Source organism: Aedes albopictus, chromosome 1 (genome assembly GCF_035046485.1).
Source record: "Aedes albopictus strain Foshan chromosome 1, AalbF5, whole genome shotgun sequence".
NCBI classification, from domain to species: domain Eukaryota; kingdom Metazoa; phylum Arthropoda; class Insecta; order Diptera; family Culicidae; genus Aedes; species Aedes albopictus.
The window spans coordinates 294,980,917-295,005,069 of NC_085136.1; the positions used below are offsets into that span (position 1 = coordinate 294,980,917).

Below are 24,153 nucleotides of genomic sequence, written 5' to 3' on the forward strand. Positions count from 1 at the left end.
CGGATGGAACTAGTTCCAGTTCACGGTGTATATTTGCTTGTTCTCATATTTGCGTTTGTTTGTTCACGTTTATCAGAACGGATTTCTGAGCGTGCTTTCTTCTTTCTTCTTGGCGTAACGTCCTCACTGGGACAAAGCCTGCTTCTCAGCTTAGTGTTCTATGAGCACTTCCACAGTTATTAACTGAAAGCTTCCTCTGCCAATGACCATTTTGCATGCGTATATCGTGTGGCAGGCACGAAGATACTCTATGCCCAAGGAAGTCAAGGAAATTTCCTTTACGAAAAGATCCTGGACCGACCGGGAATCGAACCCGTCACCCTCAGCATGGTCATGCTGAATACCCGTGCGTTTACCGCCTCGGCTATATGGGCCCTGAGCGTGCATGAATCTTGTTTAAGAACTAGGAGGAGCATGCAAAGAGCTCACACCGATTGCCTACAAGGTGGCTAAACAGGCACTGAACAAAGATATTGAGGAGCGTAAGCGAACGTGTTTTGATAATTTCTGTCAGGCAGCTACCCAAGTAACACAGAAAACATCTTCAAAAATTGAACTTTAAAAATATGTTGTAGCAAAGTATTATGAAAGAAACTGTAAACATCTTAAGTTGAAATCATGTTTTAACAATGTATAGTAAAAACATATTGCTAAAAATCTCATTAGAAGTACCTCAAGTTATTTTTATGTATTTTTTACGTTGGCAATACAAGTTTTCCATATCTTCGTCATCCTCCAAATTCAGTTGTTATGATGACACATAGTAAAATCCACTAGTGATAAACACTCGATGAAACATGTTATTTTAATGTTAAAATTTAGTTAATGTCATAGCTTTTCAACTTGCATCGTCCTTCCAATTAATAATCTGCATCAAACTTCGAACCACTTGGAAAATTTGATAAACAAATTATGCTATTCCAAGATTTATGCTTTGCACACATATATTTCAATTAACACTAAAAAGTTCTGTTAGTTAGGAAAATCACAAGCATTTGCCTGCCAAACATATCATGATGGTTTGAAGGTTCAATGTAGGTGCGGTAGCTCGGATGTAATAGTCACCACGGAATGTTCATCAAAAAGCTCTTCTATTTCACCTCAATGTGTGTACTTACCAGTAGCAGACTTCAGTTTTTACTTTAAAACACATCAACTTCAATAAATAATAGCTTTTGCATTCAGTAAATCGTGGAAAAAAAAGAATTTATTCATTAGATTTTTGCAACTTCATCGCAAAATTGTTATTGTTATTATAATGTTGACAACAGGTATGGAGAAAACAAACAACGACACTGCTGCAGGTTCTGTTCTGGTTGTTTGAAAAACGTTCTTGTAGCGTTTCCCTAAGGTATTTATAGCAAATTGAGATTTTGTTCAGTGAACATGTTGTTGGGAAGTACAAAATATGTAATTCAAACATTTATTTTTTTATTTTGGATCTAACTTGAACAGGCCCGATAAATTACAGTGCCTGTTAAAATTACACGCACAACCTATTTATTATTTTCTGAAATGTCAAAACAATGAATCGGTTAATTGACAATAAAAAAATTTTGGTTATGTATTTTTTTTTTCTTTTCGTTTGACTTTTAATTTTAACGCTTCTTCTAGCTAGAATAATAATTAACTAATATGGATAGAAAATTATTCAAATTTGAAAAGGTTTCAACATTTTTAACGGCACTATATCAGGAAGCCTCCATGTTGTATGCTGGAAGACTTGATACAAAACTTCATTAAACATCAAAAATTGAAAAAGCTAGTTTTCTCATTTTTAATTGGAGCGAAGGCGAATGAATTTATGACGAGTAGTTTTGCTTATTTTACTATAAATTTAAAATGGCACATGAATTACAGGCATACTACACGGCATCGACACCCTTGGACATTTTAATTTACTATTTGAGCTCGATGGTTGAAAATAATTTTAAGTCATCCGATATTTTCACAGTAGGATTTCAGTTCTGCGAAGGCCAGCCGTCAACATTATAAGTTTTCTGCTTGTCAGGCTACAACAAGTTGGTATTTTCAATGTAAGAGAAAACATCATGAATACATAAATGGTTGTTTTACTGGTGTATTGGAAAACATCTTTTATAACATAAATGTTGTTTTATAAGCCGCCATTTTTTGCGCTTTTTCAGTGATATAAGTGTACGATTTTTAGTTGTGCGCATAAGGAATGTAACAAAGGCGTTTGTATGATACTCGTATTTTGAACACTAATATAACAAGTTGTGTTACTTGGGTAACACGATTCCCTGGGATGATACCTACGGGATGCTACTTCTTATTGACGTAACGTCCCAGCTAGCCTTCTGAAATGCCTCATTTCTCCACGGTAGTTGTTAAATTTACTGATTCATAATATTCTTCATTACACCAACCAAGCTAGCCATGGAAATGTTTGACAATTCTCAGGTCATTTTGACAGACCGCACACGTGCACGAAAAAGACGGATCATATATGCTACTTTACCGATCTTATTGTCGTCCTTTTCATGCTCATGTTGCATATGTCAAAATGACCTGAGATCTGTCAGTCATTTTGAGGTTAGGTTCGTAGGTGTAGTAAAGAATTGTTGGATCGTTGGGATCGTTGAGCGCAAATATGCAGGTGACATATAACAACCATGCGTCTCCATTGCTTCCCATATCTTGTCTATCTGACCGATTGGGCTATTCAAAAAATCTGTTTTTATTTTCTCTACTTGGCAAAAAGGTACGTTGCCATAAAAATAGAAGCTCTATGCCCAAGGATGACAAGGAAACATCCACCTAATAAAAATCCTGAGCCTTATCGGGGATGGAACCCAGAAATCTTCACCATGGTCTTGTTTTGTAACTTGCCGTTGTTGATCCGAACAAGGCAGACCACCGCAAAAACTGCATAGATCATAGAAATCAAAAACCAATGCAGAAGGCGTGTTCATCCGCACGCGCCATCATTAGATAAGACACAAGGGACCATACGCGCCAACTTGTGACGTAGTTGGGGGGGGGGCGAGGCCTCTCAAAATCAACCAAATTCGTAAAATTTCGACGCAGTTCATCTAGTTTAGGCATATTGACGTGAAAACTAGTGCATTGAGCTAAAAAAAGTTGAATTTTGTCCAATTTTGGCGAGCTTCGCCCCCCCAACTACGTCACAAGTTGGCGCCTATGCAAGGGACGCTTCTGGTTGCCATATCACTGCGTCCGTTGTTCGATTTGCATCCATTCGGTCGCGCAGCGCAAACTAATTGACCATGATGACGGTCGATCGGACGCCGCAATCCGATTAAGCGCGCGACTGCGTGTGACACAATTTTTATTCTTGAATCTGTGTCCGTGTCGCTGACGTCTAGAAGCTGACTAGAAGAATGATAGATCACGACCCCATTGATGGGATCCGGGGGGCCATTCACTGGTGGTGGCGGTAAACAAAAGATTTTTTTTGAGAATGCTTTCTTTCCCACTGTTGAACGAAGATCATTTGGCAGTAGTTTCGCGACCGCCGATCCATTAAGAACATCGCATCTCCCTGACCGAGACCTACTGGTACGCGCTCGGAAACCGTGATGACCGCAGTCTTTGGCGTGGGAAGTGTTTGGGAGACACACAGTGAATAGAGGCGATGACTGTAATAAATCTACGGTCGTGTTTTCGATAAATTGTGTGAATCGTGAGCGTGATTAATTGCACGCTGAAAATAGGATCTTCTTGGTTACGGTTACGAGTGGGCGTTACTGTGGGTGTGATTCATTTTCTTTTACTCTGTTACAGTGTTAAGTAGATAGAATATGACGTTGATCTCTAATCATCGAGGTCTGTTGTTGGGAGTGACCCTTGTCGTTGTAATAGCTCTCTTGGTGTCAGTTACCCATGCGTTGCAAGGATCTGCACTGGAGGAAGCACGACTGCATCGGGAAAATCTTGTGAAGAAGTATTTAAAAAAGCTCAAGAAGGAGGATGGCGCGATCAAGCTCGTTGGCGGACGAGGTGATTTTGAAGGTGAGTTTCGTTACTAATTGATGCTTTGGGTAATTTGTAGTGTCCTACCTAACTAACAATACTTTCCATTCAGTTCATTATTTAAATACAATGATAAGTAATAATGGGCATCAACACAATTTTTCCTCGTTTATAGGCAATGTGGAAATTTTCCACGATGGAAAATGGGGTTCGGTTTGCGACGACGAGTGGGACTCGACCGAAGCGGAGGTAGTCTGCCGGCAGCTCGGTTTCCCGGGTCATATCAAGGTCACCCACAGTGGCTACTTTGGCAAAGCCAAGCGTAAGTATCTATTGCCTAAACGATGTTTCGATAGCAACTTTCCTGGAACTGATTTTTGAATTCTATTCCATTAATCAAAGGAAAGTTTTGGATGGACAATTTGTTCTGCGGCGGCAAAGAGACGGAGCTAGCGCACTGCCACTTTGATGGATGGGGTCACAGTGATTGTGAGGCGAGCGAATCAGCTGGGGTTATTTGCAAAAATGATGATGAAGATGGAGTGAGCACGACACCTAAGCCGATTCCGGAAAAGTTTAATCCGAAAAAGATGCCGTTGATGAAGGACCTGGAGGTGCGACTGGCCGGTGGAAGGATTCCTAATGAGGGTCGAGTTGAGGTAAGTGTTTATGGCGAGAAGGAATCAAAACGGGTTTGGCTTAGTGTTTTGCACCCATGTATAAAAAGAGAGTTTTTAGCCCGTAAACATATTAAATAGCATAATATGATCGAAAACACCTGCGGTGTTCGCGGTGCCACTGAGGATGACTGAAGATGCTACTGCTCGAGGGTTAATGCATTGTTTTTTGTTTGTTGAAAACCAAACAAATGCACTGTGACAAGCACAATGCCAAGCACTGTGCATTTCTCTTAGCGTCGTAAAAAGTAGAGCTAGTGCTGGGATTTGCCTCCCTCACAGTTACTTATGTTTTAAAAAAAATCTCGCTTTTTGTACTCAGTATTAGCGTGGTGCTGGTGAGGGTGGCCAACCGCGGAAGTGCCGGAAGGTTAATTCGCAAAATTTGAATCACGTGGGTCAAAAGTTGGCTTATTTTGGTCAAAGTAGTAAACCATCATCCTCATATCAGTTATTTGACCACGTTTTCTTAGGGGGTGCGGTGCATATTACCCCACCTTAATCTAAAGCCCTATCCGCTTATATCACAGAAGGACGAGTCTCAACCAAGGAAATGGCATCTCTATCCCACCAATACGATGTTTTCGTAGTCAGCATATGGTCGGCACAAGCCTACGACTCTAGCTTGACAACCTATCTCTCAATATAGCAGCATAGTTCTTTGCGGGACAAGGAAAGAAGAAGACCATATCTTTCTTGAGGATGTGGCTGTAAAATGCTAAAGAAAAATTGCAGCTCTGCTCTATGGTATGTTGGATCCCAACTCATAATATAGGGTTCCTTGTAAGGTCCGGTATAGGTGGAGCAAGGATGGGAAATGTCATTTCATTATTTTCTAATTTCACTGCACTTAGCCCATATCCGCCCAGCGTCCTATTTATAGGACAGATGCCCCGAACGCCCAGCGTCCTATAAATAGGACAGTCCTTTTGATGTGAATATCTCCAGAATTATGCAAAATTTCAGAATACTTTCTTCAGAGAAGATGTTCTCCACACCCATACCTGGTCATAGTGGACAATATAGTATATGACTGGTTCACTAGGTGGCGTAAACTATGCTGCAAAGATTGCACATTGTCACGATCTGTGAGCATCATTTCCAATGAGAAAAAAAAGTTATTTTCCTGGAATCTTGACAATGGTTAATAATTTACAGTTTATTTCTTCGGCAGAGTTGTAAATCAATACATACATACGATGTATGTATGATTTTATGTTTATATGCTTGTATGTTTATATGTTTGTAGTATGTTTGTCTATTAGTATGTTTATATGTATGTATGTATGTATATATGAATACCGGAACATAGGTATAACTCTGAAATGCGTCAAGAAATTTCAATCAAATTTGGTATACATATTCCTTAGAATTTGGAGGTGGTAGCAAGGATATTTAAATTCAAGATGGCGGCTTAGGTTCCAAGATGGCGGTCAAAACTCCAGAATATATGCTTTTTAACGACAATGCTGCTCCGGATACTATGCTATATGGGTATCTATCGATCGGGCTTCACAAGTAGAACTCAAAAATGAATATCCGATTGATGAGTAGAAGTCAAAAATCGATATTTTACGCCATTTTGAAATCCAAGATGGCGGACCATATCCAAGATGGCGGCCACGGAATGGTAGTTTAAGCTATGATACCATGCAATATGGGTATCGATCGATGAGGCATGATGAGTAGAAGTAAAAAATCAATATTTAACGCCATTTTGAAATCCAAGATGGCGGACTATATCCAAGATGGCGACCACGGAATAGTAGTTTGATCTATAATACCATGCAATATGGGTATCGATCGATCGGGCATGATGAGTAGAAGTAAAAAATCGATATTTAACGCCATTTTGAAATCTAAGATGGCCGACCATATCCAAGATGGCGGCCACGGAATGGTAGTTTGATTTATAATACCATGAAATATGGGTATCGATCGATCGGGCTTCATTAGTAGAACTCAAAAATGAATATTCGACGCCATTTTGAAACCCAAGATGGCGGACCATACCCAAGTTAGTGGCCACGGAATAGTAGTTTGAGCTATGATACCATGCAATATGGGTATCTAAAGGGTAGATGGTAGGGTAGCGGGTGTAGTATGTAGAACCTATTAGTAGAGTAATTATAAGAATATGCTTAAAAAAAAAAACAAATGACAAATGGATGATTTGGAATTGTTGTTTTATTCCAGTGCATTTACTAGCACTGATAGCCGACATAACAATTGAATTGACAGATGTGCTGAATAATAAATCGACAAAGCAGGCGAAGCCTCAGGCTTGCTCGGCTTTGGCTTGGTCGGTCTTCTTTTGGCGGATTTGGATACGAACGGACGTGCCCGGATCGCACTCTGTGCTGGTGGAGTTGATTCGAAAATCCGATTCGGATCGAAGAAAAACTGTCTTTATTCGCGGACATTTGGCTTCTAGGCGGAGGGGATATTCACGACAATGGCGCAACAGCTCCCAGTTATTGGTATGTATTACAAAATGGTTCGGTGTTTGAAGAAGCTTTTCGATAGACGGAAAATTTCTACGGTTGAATGGATTTTCCGAAGCGAAGTATCAATGAGTTTCAGCAGCCATCTTTATATTTTTCGCGGGGTAACGCCATGGCACAAGAATTTAATTCTGATCACGGAATAAGGCACAGAAAACTGGCTGCTATTTTGTTACTTGTCAATCTGGATGGATTTTCTAGAGTGATGAATCGCACGACATTTTGAGGAATTTTGTAGCGAAACGTGCAAATCGTATGAGTTGCGTTGCGATTCGTGTGAACGGGGACGGATTGGAATGGTTTTCTTTGGAGTCGTGTGAGAGGACGCGTCTCAGAGTTGTTGTGTTTAGATTCGTGCGAGAGGACGCGAATCAAGAGCTTTGTTTAGAGTCGTGCGAGAGGACGCGACTCAGGGTGGTTGTGTTAAGAATCGACAGTTTTGTTTGGAGGCGTGCGAGAGGACGCGACTCAGAGAGGTGTTTAGGTTCGTGCGAGAGGACGCGAATCAAAATAGTTTGGTTAGGGGTCATGCGAGAGGATACGACTCAGGCAGAATATGTTTAGATTCACGTGGCAGGACACGAATCAAAAGTTTTGTTTGAAGTCGTTCGAGCAAGAGAAAACGAATTTCATAGTAGTTTTATTTAATTTTTGATTGGAATTAGATCGGGCTTTGACTGAATTTAGATTAGATTTATATTTGCTTGAATTTGGATTTGGTTTGTGATTGGTAGCGATTGTATATAAATGAGATTAGATTTAGATTGGATTTTGGTTGTATTTTGATTGTATTGGACTTAATTTGGACGAGATTCTTCAAAGATTTAGACTGGATTTAGATTAGATCAATTTTCATTGGAGTTGGATTGCAATTTGAAATGGAAGTACATGTTGATTGGCGTTGGATTGTATATTGTATGGGTTCGGGTTTGGTTGAGGATTAGAGTTGGATTTGGGTAAAACTCAGAATTTGATTGAATTTAAAGTTGATTTAGAATGGAACTTGTTCTAATTTAAACAAAATATTCAGTATGAATTGAATTGGGTTTGCATTGTATTAAACTCCAATGGAATTTGGATAAGCTTCAAGTTGAATCTAAGTTGTAAAAAGGTAGAAAAAGTTAACAAAACTAAATGGTAGTCTTGACGGTAGTCAATATTTTTCAAACTATGCAGACTGCTTAAAACTGCACAAAAAATAAGCATTTATTTCAGAACAGTTTCACAAGAAAAGTAGAGGAGGGGAAGAATGTAGTATGTAGAACCTATTAGTAGAGTAATTATAAGAATATGCTTTAAAAAAAAAACAAATGACAAATGGATGATTTGGAATTGTTGTTTTATTCCAGTGCATTTACTAGCACTGATAGCCGACATAACAATTGAATTGACAGATGTGCTGAATAATAAATCGACAAAGCAGGCGAAGCCTCAGGCTTGCTCGGCTTTGGCTTGGTCGGTCTTCTTTTGGCGGATTTGGATACGAACGGACGTGCCCGGATCGCACTCTGTGCTGGTGGAGTTGATTCGAAAATCCGATTCGGATCGAAGAAAAACTGTCTTTATTCGCGGACATGTGGCTTCTAGGCGGAGGGGATATTCACGACAGCGGGTAGGATAAAGGATGGAGCAGACGGTCGGGTAGAGGGTTTGGGTGAAGGATAGAGTGGAGGGAGTGGAGTAGAAGGTTAGGGTAGATGATAGGACAGAGGATAGGGTAGACGGTAAGGAGAAGGGTAGAATAGAGAGTAGGTTTGAGGGTAGGAAAAATATTAGGGTAGAGAGTAGGGTAGACGGTACGATTAAGCACAATATAGACTAGAGGGTACGATAAAGGATAAGGCAGTGGTTATAATAGAGGATAGTTTAGAGGTAGGGTTGAAGGTTATGATAGAGCGTAGGATAGAGGGTTGGAATAGAGGGCAAAGAAGACAGTAAGGTAGAGACTAGAGAATAGGGTGAAGAATTGAGATGAGATTAGATGAGCTGAGGTTCTTTTTTGAGATACCTTCAGGAATTCATTCCAGGATTTCTTCGGGCATTCCTTTCGAGAATCTTCTCAGGTTTATTCCCGAGATTCCTTCAGATATTGCTTCCGAAATCTCTGTATGGATTGCTCCGGAGTTCTCTTCAGGGATTTTTGCAGGCGTTGTTTTAGAAAATCCTGAAAGGATTCTGTTAGTTATTCTTTTCTGCATTCTTTCAGGGATTTATGCTGGAATTCCTTCGAAGATTCCTTCCATGATTCCAGCTGTTATTCCTTAAGGGATCCCTCCCGAAAAAAAAAATGAAAAAATATATGTTTCTTCCGAGATTGTTTTCAGGCAACCCAAGATCATAGAGACATCTTCTATGGTTCTTGCAGGAATGCCTGCTCAGCGTCTGGCCGGCATTCCTGTCATGATCTCTCTAAGGAATACATCAGGTATTCTTTACGGGATTCCTTCAGGAATAACTTCAGGGATTTCTGCCAGAATTGCTTTAGAAAATCCTGAAAGGATTCTTTCAGAAATTTTAGCCAGCATTCTTTCATGGATTTCTTCTGGAATAACTTCACAGATTCATTTCAGTATAGTTTCAAAATGTTCTGTCGAAACATATTCAGAGAATCCTAATGGAATTCTTTCTATGAGCCGGGATCCTCGCTCGGGATTTATACAGCAATTCCTCCCGGGATTTCTTCTGTGAATATTTCAGGGATTACTACCAAGCTTTCAGTTGAGATTCCCTCAGAACTCTACCAGATATGACTATCAGAATTCCTTCTGTATATCCTCCCGGGATTCATTCGGGGATTTCACATTATCTTTTCTATGTAACTTTGATAGTGCCCAAAATAACATCATAAAATTCACATATTGTTCACGAATAAACAATCATGGAGTAGTACAAACATAAGTGGAGAAGCCGTGTAGAGTATGTCTGGTTGAAATTTTATATCAAAACATGAAATGATGATGAACCTGGGCGTGTTAGTAGAATACCTGTAAATACGAGACACCGAAGACGACCATATAGTTGAGGTCGAAATACGTATCTGTCAAAGGAGACAAATTAAATGGAACAATACTTAACACTATTTTCTTTTTTAAATATAAAAAACTTCTGAAAAGTTTACGTATGGTGAGTACGTAAAAAGAGTTTGTGGAGCGCTGAAGGAAAAACTCAATTACTTTATTAGAAATAATTATCTGTGTAAAACCTAACTTCTAAAGTATTTTAACGTTTGCTTATGCCACACATAGTGAGCTCTCTTTATTTGATTTGTTAACCTTTCGTAACTCGCGCGGTTGACTACCTGCGTCAGCACCACGCTAATGCTGAGTACAAAAAGCGAGATTTTTTCAACGTGTTGTACAAAATACAACAGCGCGATCGCTCGTGAGTTAAAGAAATGAGAAATGTTGAACACTGCAGTCGAGACTACATGAAATTACAAGAACCATGCATTGCATACTTTTAGGCGTTTATCGGGTTATATTTCTGCCCTAATTTAAAAGTCATTTTTCTATTCTTTTTGAGCAGTTATCATCTCTCGCACTTGTTTAGAGCTGCATTTTATCTATACGGATCAGAATATAATGATAGCGTCGAAGTTGTACTGAAGTAGAACTCGAGAAAATTATCAGATATTGAGGACCTATAATGAAGATTTTTTTTGGAACTACACCATAGACTTCCATTTTTTTCATCAAATCATGCTTATTTTATTGGAACTTGACCTTTGATAATAAATTTATTTGAAGATTTAAATTGTGAGACACCTTGGGCGTTAACGGGTTAGTCCGTAATGTTAATCGGCGACATCATTGATTACACAGCGTAACAAAAATTAACTTTTGGTCTGTCTCAAGAGCAAACTTATGTGTCTCTGACAGATTTTGGGCCGCTGAATCCGAATCCGGGCTCAAATTTGCTCCAACACGTCACAATTTTGAGCTATACCTCAATTTATAGGGCAAAATATGCGATTTTGGGCTTTTTTGACTGCAAGCCATTAAGCATGGAAATATATTTTTTTAAGCAATCAAAAGGTTAATTGGTTATTTATCATCTAAACTAACGACTCATACAAAATATTTCGTTTTCCCAAATCGAATTTGATAGTTTTAAGCGATTTATGTTAGGTACGATATTTTCCATACAAGTCACCCTCCGAAAGTTGCATGCAAGTTTTCATACTAACATAAAATGCTTAAATCTATCAAATCTGATTAGGTAAAACGAAATATTTTGCATGAGTCGTTAATTTAGATGTTAATTGACCAATTAACCTTTTGACTGCTTAAAAAAAATATTTCCATGCTTAATGGCTTGCAGTCAAAAAAGCCCAAAATCGCATATTTTGCCCTATAAATTGAGGTATAGCTCAAAATTGTGACGTGTTGGAGCGAATCTGAGCCCGGATTCGGATTCAGCGGCCCAAAATCTTTCGGAGACACATAAGTTTGCTCTTGAGACAAAAAAATGTTGCGCTGTGTTACACTAGTTTACAGCATTTTTGAACTCGGTAAGCTGATGATCATTTTTGGTGTAGAATCATGCCCTGAGTTCGAAAACGCGAAGGAAAAAAAATACAGTAGAGCGGAAAATGTTTCGACTTCCCATACAACGTTGATGATTTGAAATCGATTTTTGTTCTATTTTTAAGCAAAGTCGCTCACTTCAAACATCTCATTCTTCGTAATCAATGCTCCGATTGAGCTTAAATTTTTACTGTAACTCGCCTACATATGATATGTGAAATAAACGTCGAGAAAGAATTTTTAAGTTGTTTTTTTTTTCTTATTGAAAAAAAAATACATTTCTTCAAAAAATTTTGGGAATTTTGCTAAAATTTAAGAAGATCGTCCCTAAAACTCGCCAATATCTTGAATTTCATCAATCTGACGCAAAACCTGTATTCAGATGATCCAATGGTATTGTATTCAGCTTTTAATTTATGGAAAAAGATTTAAAATTGGTTGAACAAAACGCAATATATTTGAATTTTAGTAAATTACATAGGGTGACGAAGGGTATTATCGGCAGGTTTGTTCTCTTCGTCATGGAGGGTTTTTGTGAGCCGAATTGCCTGAAATTTAGGCATATAACTCAGCTTGGTTGGGAAGGATTTGAGGCCAATTCTGAGACCAACCGGTTTCAAAAAACCCCCCATGACGAAGAGAACAAAATGGCCGAGAATACGTAAGTTTCCCTATTTTGAAAAGTTACAAAACTCGCTATTGAGGTAAAACTCAAAAACTGTTCTTCTTTAATTTTTTTGTAGGTCAAAAATTTTGGTCGTTGACAGAAGTTCACAACTTTCGTTTTATTTTGTAAACTTGTGTTATTCATAACTAATTAGCTTTATGGACTGGTAATGCGTACGAATAGAAATTTACACCGAAAGTGAACAGAAAAATGTCATGACATTTTGTTTCGTGAAATTCCGCGACATTTGCCATCCCTGAGGTCGAGACCAGGTGACTGTTATGGTCGTCGGTTTGGAGGTTATGGCTTTCAGTATTGGGAGGAATAACTCAAAAACGGGTTGTTAATCTTTCATCCGACGTTTCGGTTCCGACGGCTGGATACATCCCAGCTTACCTACAGACCCCAAGTATCGATGACAGTTCTCCTAGGTATGCTAGATCATCGTTTGCATCAGTAGTGGTTAATAGTTTTGTACAGAGCTAAAATGGGATTTCATATCTATTTTTCAGAACCCACCGACAGGCATTGTTGTCAACATCGCTTTTGTCAAAACGGTCCTAAAATGTGCTAATCAAACGAAATTGGGCCCCTAATGTCACTACTGTCGCTCTATGCTATAGGTATAGGCGGGTCAATGGCGAGATTTTTAATGTATAAGTGGGAAAAAAGGCGATGTACCATACCATAGAAGCAGTCATCTATACTTGGCTTGGAACCTTCTACGTGCGCCAGCGCACGTTCCGAAGGACGCCGTCTACGCAAAATTCTACGCCATCAATAGGTGGACTTGGGCTCCAGGAACAACAGTTGTGGAAAGGATTAGCTGAGTAATGTAGATCGTTCGGATTAATAACAAGTACCAAACCACGGGGCTGGTATCACGGGGAGCTGGGATAGAAGTTACTGGGTGGGAAGAGCAGAGGCTAGTGATTTTAATGGGATCTAAATCACACAACACATTGCCCGCCCAGTCAATATGATGTTGAATAGGAGGATATATTCTAGTATGGGACAAACATCAAATTCTCGCTCCAGTCGACTTTTTAGATTCCATTTAGGTCCCATATGAACTGTGCAAAATTTGAGCGTAATCGGTGAAACTATAATTTAGCGCAAACGGTTCAAAGTTTTCATAGGATTTACTATCGGAAAAGTTACACTTTTAGATAAAAAATCTCAGAGGTCGGCCCTAGTCTCCTTAATTCAAATCGATCAACGCTTCTTGTAGAAAAGTCATTTATGAAACTTTCCTTCGAAGACCGCAAAACAATTGGATGCTTGTGGAAAAAGTTATTGATTTATTACCGATTAGTGATCCAACGAACGGGTTTTTGTTTTGTTTTATTAGCAGCACTGTAGCTGCTGCCTTGGCTGCTGCTGTTTCTGGGGGTGGTGATGCCGCCCGCCGCCGCATGCAACAGCGGCAGCAGCAGTGCTGCTGTTAAAACAAAACAAAAAGCCGTTCGTTGGATCACTAATCGGTAATACATAAATCAATAACTTTTTCCACAAGCATCCAATTGTTTTGCGGTCTTCGAAGGAAAGTTTAATAAATTAATTTTCTACAAGAAGAATTGATCAATTTGAATTAAGGAAACTAAGGGCGACCTCTGGGATTTTTTATTTGAAAGTGTAACTTTTCCCATAGTAAATCCTATGCAAACTTTGAACAGCTTGCGCTAAATTAAAGTTTCACCGATTGCGCTGAAATTTTGTACAGCTCATATGGGACCTAAATGGGATCTATAAAGTCGACTGGAGCGAGGATTTATTTTTTCCATACAAGCGGGTCCCATACTAATATATACGCACGCGTTTTTTTCGGTTAAATGGAAGCATGAACGCATTTAGCACTTTAGCATCCTTTTAACATCATATAAGACTTTGCCATTGGCTGGAGCCTTTTCAAATCTTTAACGGAGCCCGTAACGTAGGTAGATCGCCTTTATGTGTTACGTAACGGTTCAAGATCTACACAGCAAAAAATTTCTTGTGATATCACATCATTTTCGCTGCACATCAGTCGCGTCGAAAAAGTGGTGTACCTATTACATTCCTTCCACGCAGCTAATTAGCCGCCGCAGCTTGACAGAGGGTCTAGCAATCGCTAGAACCGGATCGATAGATGAATCATATATAAGTAAAATATTGGCATGGATTCGTACGCGGATCCGTTGATTGTGAGGCATATCCCTTGCCTCTCGGCTATTTCACCGAGTTAGTAGTTGGATGATAAATATGATACTGCTTCTAGGTATCTGCTGGAATGGGTTTGTTGACACTTTCTGGTGCCAACCAGGTTGTACATGATGAGTGTGATAAATGTTGGAAAACGATGTGAACGAGTGAAATTACGTACGAAAATGGAATTCCCAGAAATTCCGTGTCTGGATATTACAAAATTATTTGCTGTGTACCAAACCGAACCCTAGCGACATCCGGTTTGTCAAGTTGGGGTAATGTGTTTTGGTAATAAGGATTCATGGTACAAAGTCCTTGTTACTGGTGACAGTTTCTAAAATTCCATTTATTCTGCCTTGCTGATAGTTAAAGAATCGGACTTTGCCCAGCCGAGACTAGACTTGATGTTAGGAAAACAAACATGCTTTACGTATCTAATTGCGTACTAACCTATCAAGGACTGTTAAGTTCTGGTAATTCAAGGACTCACGTGCATTCTTATTGCAGAACACATTCTCTAATTTGACAGAGTTTTGCAACTAGCCTAAAGTCCCGGGTTTTTCTTTGTTGTTCTGGGACTAAACTAGAAGCAAGAAATGGATGGGGCTAGAGTTCCGATGCGTGGATAAATATCAGTACCACCGTTTTGGTTTTCTCAGAATTCAAATAGATTGTGTTTGATTAGGGGCGCTCTTTCACTGGGATTTAAATTTCTATGATAACGGGACCTTTTTATCGCAATCTATTTCTTGCACCTCTGGGATAACAAAACAGGAACTGTACAGTAATCGATGCTTCATTGCCTCTCAATGACAATGGAGACCAAGGACTAATACTATGATTCCTTGAATTGCCAGAACGCATATTCCAAAATTGGAAAAGTAGGACGACACTAGGTTTCGGTAGATTTTTCTCCGTAACGCAACACGAAAAGGTGATCTACCCACGTTACGGGTTCCGTTGACGATCGAGCATCTTTGAAACCCCCTCAATCATTCATCCACCAGCACGGGTCGCCTGACACCTTGGATTGGGGTTCCCTGTTTGGTGGACTTTTACCCCCGGAACAGGGGGTCCGTAGTGCTATTCTAAGCCGGCAGCTACACGGACACACAAAAGATCTAAATACTGGTCGCAGTGGCTCACTCGAACAGGAAAAAAAGTCGTTCCAATGGGGTGTTACGGGTATAAATATTTGTTACAATTATAAGACAGAATAATTGTTAAATGTGTTATAAATTTTATATTCGTGCGTTCTTTGTGTTAAATGTTTCATTTCAAGTTGTAAATATTCCCCGAGCTTAATACACATTTATGGGGTTCTGACAAAATATGAAATGCAATCCAATATTGATTGCCAACTTTCAGGCTATTCCGGGCAGCGGTCAAGTACTAAAGATGTAAGCCTTCCCTGCCACGGACTTCAAGTTGTTGAGCTCAAGTATCGAACCCTGAAACGGGATGCCTGATTAGGATTAGTTTTCCTAGACGAAACCAAGCTATGAACACAGTAACAGCTACTGTGAACTAAAAGGCATACTGCCAATTTAAACACTATTCCAGGATGACTGATGGACCTAAATCAATACATGAAATCTCGTCATCCTGTGATCGGAAGATGTTATCCATCTGGATGACAGGGCACATTTATGTTATGTGTTGTGCTGCGTCAATTTGTGATGTTCCTAATTTGTGCATTTGTAAAGTTCTGTGTATCGTGTTGTGTTGATGATAGGGTAACGGTTGAATTTTGGACCCCTAGAGGACATTGGTTTGAATTTAATTCAAAATCAAACAGATTCAGAGAGTATTTACACATAATGATGATGTTAGTATGTTCGTGAAAGTCTCTACTGTCCGTTAAAAATACCCACAAGATCATTTCTGGCTTAAAATTTGATGAAAATAACTGATTTTTGAATCATCAGTTTTCACTGTTTTGGACACCCCAATATATTTTGGACCCTCTTCAGTATATATTTTGGACACCCGGTGTTTAAACTCGTTTGAAACAATTTTGAAAGAATTTGCCACTTGAATATGCTGGATCACATCCTAATTACTTGATTGACAAAGGCTGATTAGACGAACTTTGCGAATTTAATGCGCTAGAATGATAAACGCTTTTGTTTACAACTGCAAGTTTCCTCAGCACCGCAATCTCTTTTTGTAAACATGATGCGACACTCGCTCGGATGACGAGATTGGCAAAAAATAATTTCAAGGCAAATAAGGGTATTTCCAGTGAGGAAATGATTGCTGCCCGTGCAGAGCGATCTTATTTAGCGAATGATTATAAAAAAATTCCGTCATCTCATCATTAAACCTGTGTAAGTTGTGATCAAAGGACACAGGGGGTCCAAAATATATGGGGGTCCAAATTATATTGGTTACCCTATGTAATAATTTATTTTCTTTTATTTTTGTAACAGAAGTTCGGGGGCATTTCACATTGATTCTGGGGATTTCAATGACGTTTTAATTGGATTGTGGAGATTCCAACAGATCGTTTCGAGGCGATTCAAGTGCGTTTCAAGCACCTTCTAAAGCGCCCCTGAAACCCCCTGAAACAGTACTCCCCTGAACCCCCTTAGACCGCCGGAACGCCCTTGACTCACCATCACTCACTCATGTATCCTGAGCACCTATAGGGGTTCATAGGACGAACGTAAGAAAATCTCTATATTGCGAGGCTGCACGCTTTAGCATTGACCTGGGACGAGGGCAGATTCCTATCTACTTCCTTGATTTTCTTGTTGAAGCTTCGTCGCCCCGAGTCCCTGGGTCTGCCTCTGCTGCGATGTCCTGCCGGATTCCAATCCAGCGCTTGTTTACAAAAAAAAATTCCCCGCCTTTTCAGAGTGTGTGGCCGACCCACCTCCATTCAATGAGGTACAGATACAGGTGGCGCATATAAACATTGCAAACCACTAGTTGTCTCTTTTGTTCTACCGCTGATCACATGCAACTCAATTAGTGACGTCACTAATTGAGTTGCATTTTATCAGCGGTAGAACAAAAGAGATAACTAGTGGTTTGCATTGTTTATCTGCGCCACCTGTATATGTACCTCATTGACCTCCATTTACGTTCTCGAAATTCTTTTGATATCGGCTTCTGATGGCATCGTCGGTAGAGTTTAGTATTCGAGATCCAGTTGTGAAGCCAGCCCGATCACACATCGGTTGATGGAAACCTGTAGCTTCTGTGTGGTCTTTTCTGACACGTTCCAAGCTATAACTCCAAGGAGGGGTTAATCAAAGGTGATAACCCTGCTGGGGACATAACCTAAGTGGCCCCGCCTCCAGGGATTCCCAAACTCTCGACAACAGGGCGGCCTAGGAGTGGGACAGCTTCAAAATTCTAATTGTGATTTTATTGCTTCAAGAATATGATCAGATCTAACACTAATTAGAACAAAACCGAATTATTCCTTCCACACCGTTCTTCATACTACGGAAGAACAAACTACAAAACACACTTTGCGACAAATAGTTCATTGGTTGTCCAATATTCAATTTGAGTCAACAGTCTTGTGCTGCTGGAAAAACTTGTAATTAGAAGGTACGAAATGTTGCTAATTGACAAATTGAGAGATGAAATTTGTGAAAAAAAAACGCGTTCTGGTGGGATTCGAACCCACGACTCTGTATTCGCTGGACCGGCGCTTTAACTAACTAAGCCACAGAACAAGTAATGATTCTGCGGAATAGCAAGCCAAACTGACTCCGAAACCGCACCGTGAACATTTCTGTTTCACAAACTCATCTCTCTTGCGGCTTAGATGCCAATCCACATCACACTCCTGTTTGTGCCCACTAATTACAAGTGAGAGCGAACTATTTTATTTATGAAGCCGAGACTTACTCTCGCACTCCGCATACCTAGCCACCAGGCAGTTGATATGATTGATATTCATGGTAAATATCAATTGGCATTTTTCAAAGGTAGTCCGTGATATTTACCTTAAATATTCAAAAAATAGCGGTTTTTGACTTTCTTGCAGAACTTATCTAGCCGTACAAGTTTTTCATATACTATATTCTGAGGTTCAGCTTCCAAAATGAGCTGTAATTGATTCAATTTAGATATGATGAAATGAAATTTCCAGCACTGTTTGGTATCGCACGGTTGGGCACCTCTTTGCACCGGTTGATAGTCAGGATCTGGGAAACCGAACAGCTACCGGAGGGGTGGAAGGAAGGGGTAATCTACCCAATTCACAAGAAAGGCGACCATTTGGAATGTGAGAACTTCAGGGCGATCACTATTTTGAATGCTGCCTACAAAGTGCTATCCCAGATCATCTTCCGTCGTCTGTCACCTAAACCAAATGTGTTTGTGGGAAGCTATCAAGCTGGCTTCATCGACAGCCGGTCGACAGCGGACGAGGTCTTCACCGTACGGCAAACCCTCTAGAAATGCCGTGAATAACAGGTCCTAACGCATAACCTATTCATCGACTTCAAGGCGGCATACGACAGTATTGACCGTACAGAGCTACGGAGAATCATGGGAAGCCGACTAGACTGATTAAAGCATTGATGGATCCGGTCAATGTCTGTCCTTTGCGGACGACATGGACATTTTCGTCAGAACGGTGACAGAGCTGCTCACGTTCGTGAGCAGCAAAGGTCGGACTGGTGGTGATCGCCTCTAAAACAAAGTACGTGTTGGTAGGCGATACCGAACACGACCGGATCCGTCTGGGTGGTAATGTTACGATAGACGGGGATACCTTCGAGGTGGTGGAGGAATTCGTCTACCTCGGATCCTTACTGACGGCTGACAACCAGTGTTGGGAATACTCACAAGCGAAAAGTTATACTCACTTGCTTCTATGTCAGTCCAGAAGCATGCTATCAAAAAAATGATGTTTGAAGGACTTTTAGATTGTAGTTTAATCTAAAAGTTTGCCGAATAAAGTAAAGGTCGCAGATGCATACCAAAATCACGAGAGAGCTGTGAGCACAAGGTGAGTATGAATTACACAAATTTTACTCACCTTGTACTCACAGCTCTCTCACATCTTTGGTATGCGTCTGCGATCTTTATTTTATTCGGCAATCTTTTAGATTAAACTACAATCTAACAGCCCTTCGAACATCATTTTTTGATAGGATGCTTCTGGACTGAGATAGAAGCAAGTGAGTATCACTCTTGCAAGTGAGTATTCGCAACACTGCTGACAACAACGTGAGCCGTGAAATTCGGAGGCGCATCATCAACGGAAGTCGGGCCTAATACGGGTTCCAGAAGAAGCTGCGGTCTAAAAGGATTCACCTACGCACCAAATGCAATATGTACAGATCGCTGATAAGACCATTGGTCCTCTACTGACACGACACATGGACCATGCTAGAGGAGGGCCTGCAAGCACTCGGAATTTTCGAGCGATGCGTTCTAAGTACGTTCTTCAGCGATGTGCAGAAGAACGGTGTGAATGATGGAGAATGATGAACCTAGCATCCCTGAGACCCCCTGGATCGCCTCTGACACCCCTTGAACCGCCCCAGACACCCCTCTGAAAGCCCCAGAGGCCCTCTGCGACTGTTTTGATCCCCTGAAACGCACCTGAGACCTTCAGATATCCTCAGAGACCCCCTGAATTGCTCCTGAGACCTTTTGGAGTGCCCCTGAGATCTCCAGGTACCTCGCTGAGACCCTTTGAAACACTCCTGAGACCTTTAGGTATCTCCTGAAATACCCCCAGATAGTGAGGACTATCTAAAACGCCCCTGAGACTCCCTGGAATGCCTCTGTGGTCCCCTGAAACGTCCAGTTTTTAAGCCTAAAACTTCTTAAAACAGCCACCATCTTAAATTTTGGGTCTCGTTCCTGGATTTTATGCCGCTATATTGGATATTTTGGCCATTTTTTGACTCCGGTCGTCTTCCCCATACCAAATATGTTTATATTGCGGTTTACTGCCCATCTTCGCATGTCAGTCCCATTTTGTTTTTCAAGGCGCCTATCTTTTGAACTATAACTCAAGTTATTTTAAAAAAATTGTATCTACTTCGTGCATACCCTTTTCGTTTCATATTGAGCTGTGAAATTTGGAGGGATTGGTATCAAATTTGATTTAAATGATCTTATGAGTGACAAGAATATGATTCGCATTAAAAACGACATGGGACTGACATGTGAAGAGGGGCAGTTTAAGAGTCTAAAATTTCATTGAACAGCCGCCATCTTGAGTTTTGGGCCGACTTTGTGAATTTTGTGGTCTTCATTGATGAACTCCTCATAAAATTCCTCAAACTTTAGAGTTTAATATTACAAAAGTACCTAACAATCTTTCCACTCTCCCCATCGTGCAGGTTCGCTTCGCTGGCAGTGGCACCGCTTGGGGAACGATTTGCGCCGACGGTTGGTCACTTCTGGAGGGCAACGTGGTGTGCCGGCAGCTCGGACTGGGCTATGCAAATGATGCCATCCAGACGGATTATTTCGGTGGTTCCAACCGGAGCGAAATCCTTCTCAGCGGCACGGAATGCTACGGCAACGAAACCAGCTTGGGCGATTGTTTGCACCACGAGGTGGGTTGGCACAGCAGCTGCAGCGAGCGGGGGACACATGTGGCAGCCGTCACATGTGTGGATGTGATGGCCGACCTGGCGTTTGACCACGTGGAAATGGAACAGTCGCTGCACCTGGAGGACCGGCTGATGTATCTGCTGCAGTGTGCTATGGAAGAGAACTGTGTGGCGTCGCAGGCGTACGAAATCCAAAGGGACAACCCGAATTGGCACATGGAGACGAGGCGGTTGATGAAATTTACTGCCCGGGTGCTGAACACGGGGACGGCCGATTTCCGTCCGCACATTCCGAAGCACCTGTGGGAGTGGCATCTGTGCCATATGTAAGAGGGGTGTGATTTATGACCGTGGGGGTTGATGTTTGATGACTTAGTTGAGTTGACATTTTTTTTTTCGTTTGGTTCCATCCGCAGGCACTACCACAGCATGGAGGTGTTTGCCACGTTCGACATCTACAACGGGCAAGGAGTGAAGGTGGCCGAGGGCCATAAGGCTTCGTTTTGTTTGGAGGACAACCAGTGCCTTCCGGGAACGGAACCCAAATATGCTTGTGCCAACTATGGAGATCAAGGTAAGGGTGAATGATTGTGCATAGCAAAATGTTTGACGTTTTGTGAATCAGCGTGTAAAAGGTGACTATGAAATAAAAAAAAAATATGAAATAAAAAATAAAGCACAAAACAAACTGGTACGGCATAGTCCTGATTTAAATAAAATGAAAAGTGGTTTATTACGATAAAAATATGAACTGATTCCCTATTAGGTAGAACGAAGAAATAAAGAGAAAGAGAAATAACAAAATAGATAATGGAAGGTATAAGATGTAAGATAGTAGGAGAAAGGAGATAGAAGATTGTATAAGTTATAAAGTGAAAAAGGAAAGATTGACATTAAAAGAAACATGACAGAAGACAGAAGATAGAAACGAACAACGAAGAACACAACACTTTGAAGCTTAAAGATTAATTTCTCTATTTGGTTACAGGAATCTCGGTCAACTGCGCCGACATCTACCGCCACAACATCGACTGCCAGTGGGTGGACATCAGCGAGCTCGATTTCGGCCTGTACACCCTCCGGGTGGCCATCAATCCCGAGTTCAAGGTACCGGAGATGAGCTACGACAATAATGCAGCCATCTGCAGCCTACTGTACACGGAGACCTATGCCCGGGCGTACGATTGCAAAATTACGCGACCATAAAGCGGTCCCGGCGGAATCGAAAAGCATCTTGGTTGGTAGGTTGGTTTGTTGGAAAATAAACATTACATTAACAGCGCACAGTGCAGCCTAGTGCAGTGCGGGCGGGTGTCTGCCTCTTCATTAGGTTTAATTGAGTTTGAAATTAGTTAGCGGACGGGTGCGAATTTTCTGCCGGTCCGGCTTTTGCGATGATGACCTCCTGCGGGCTGGGCTGCGGCTGTGTGGTAATGAAGTTAGAAGCAAGACACTAATTACCAGCCGACTGGGAATGGACAGATGCTGTTTGTCCGTTAATGGGGCAAAGGGAAGAGTTATAGTTCAAATAGTAGCACGAAATGGGCTGGGTAAAGGCTTTGAAATATTCAGTTCTTGAACAGTTTAAAAGAGTTTAAGAGTGCCTAGCTTTGACGTGAAATCAAGAATCACCTTCCCTGTGCATCGCGTTGTGCACATCTCGCTGGCGTAGTGTACGGTTTGGGTAAAAATTACCCTAATGCACAATAGGAATTAAATCGGTTTCGCAGTAATTTTCAATAGCGCTTCTTAGTAGGGTTGGCCACTTAAATACTTCTAACACATCTACATGAGCTGCAAGCATTTAAAATGAAAAAAAAAACGATAAAAGTTGTTGATACTATCATATCCGAAGATAGGCACAGCCGTTGAATTAATAGGGATTTGCTCGATCTTTTAAACCTTTTTAACCTTTTCTCAAACAAATATGGTATTTTTTTTTATTCTTCAATCACAACCTAATTTACAATTGGAAGCTGTACTTACATTTTGTACAGCGCCTAAATGTATTGAGGTGCCGTTCGCTGATGTCCATGTACCCGGGTCCGTTTGAGCCATGGGCTCAGAAGAGAGTCAGTGTCAGCTGCTCTCAGGGGGGAAAGAGCAACTGACGAAAGTGCCGGGGCTGGGATCGATCCCATGACCATCTGCTTATAAAGCAAACGTGTGACCAATTGCACCACGAGCCCAGACTATTGTAATTAATTTCTAGCAAAAGCTAAGTAATAGTGTTTTGTTTTTAAATGCAAATGTGGGCTTCGTGGCCGAGCGGTTAGCGGCGTCAGTCGTTTAGGTGTCTCGTAAGCCTCGGAGTGTGGGTTCGATTCCCACTCCAGTCGCGGAAAACTTTTCGTCTAACGAAAAATTCTCCACTGGGCCACTGGGTGTTATATGTGTTGTCCGTTGTCAAATGTTAGTATTGTTCAGTCTGTAGAGGCCGAATGGTCGAAGACGGTGTAATTGTCTTTTGTCTTTTAACAAATAGTGTTCCAATTTTTGTTTATATATTCACTTGTCGACAATCTTTTGTTTGGTTATGTTTTTTTTTTCTTAAGTTCCAAACACGTAAACTAGAGATTCCTGCAAAAGTTCATACAGAGATTTCTTCAGGATTTACAGATATTCTGCGGTTCTACGCCCAATTGTCCCATGCAAGGATGGTAGAAAATCCCTTCAAGCGATAAATGATACAGGATACGAATAATCCAAGATAGCCTTGTTCTTGCTGTAGCATGATGCCGACGCCTCACACCGTGCTCGTATCACAGAACAATTAAAGCATCTGATGCACGCTTTATCGCGTCCGCTTTATCCGATAACGGATCATGTTACAAGTCATGATAAATTTTATTCATCACATTGTTTGCCACTTATGCACCCGTAAGCCGCATTCATGATTCGAAATGATACGTTCATAAGCATATCTGGAAGTTAAATCACCAAGAATGCTCAAAAAGTGAATGAAATCACTAATTTATCATTTCGACTTCATGATAACGATCGCATCGAGCCCGCACATGCCGAGCGAATCATTCTTCTCGGACCGAAGTTTGTTATGATGCTTGACGACAAAATGTTATCGTTGTTGTTATGATTGCG

At 40.8% G+C, this 24,153-nt stretch overlaps 1 protein-coding gene across 2 annotated transcripts; it reads left to right on the forward strand.

Moving 5' to 3' along the window:
- The first annotated feature begins 3,487 nt into the window (after window positions 1-3,487).
- LOC109403614 (lysyl oxidase homolog 2B) lies at window positions 3,488-22,390 on the forward strand. 2 transcript variants are annotated; one of them, XM_029874293.2, is made up of 7 exons: window positions 3,488-3,625; window positions 3,769-3,996; window positions 4,133-4,279; window positions 4,360-4,616; window positions 20,839-21,380; window positions 21,471-21,628; window positions 22,043-22,390. In XM_029874293.2, exons 2-7 carry the CDS (start codon window positions 3,786-3,788, stop codon window positions 22,258-22,260), a joined length of 1,533 nt encoding a protein of 510 aa, XP_029730153.1. In that variant the 5' UTR covers window positions 3,488-3,625; window positions 3,769-3,785; the 3' UTR covers window positions 22,261-22,390. The 2 variants fall into 2 exon arrangements, with proteins under 2 accessions (XP_029730153.1, XP_062703006.1); XM_062847022.1 differs by having other exon boundaries at window positions 3,494-3,543.
- The last annotated feature ends 1,763 nt before the right edge of the window (window positions 22,391-24,153 follow it).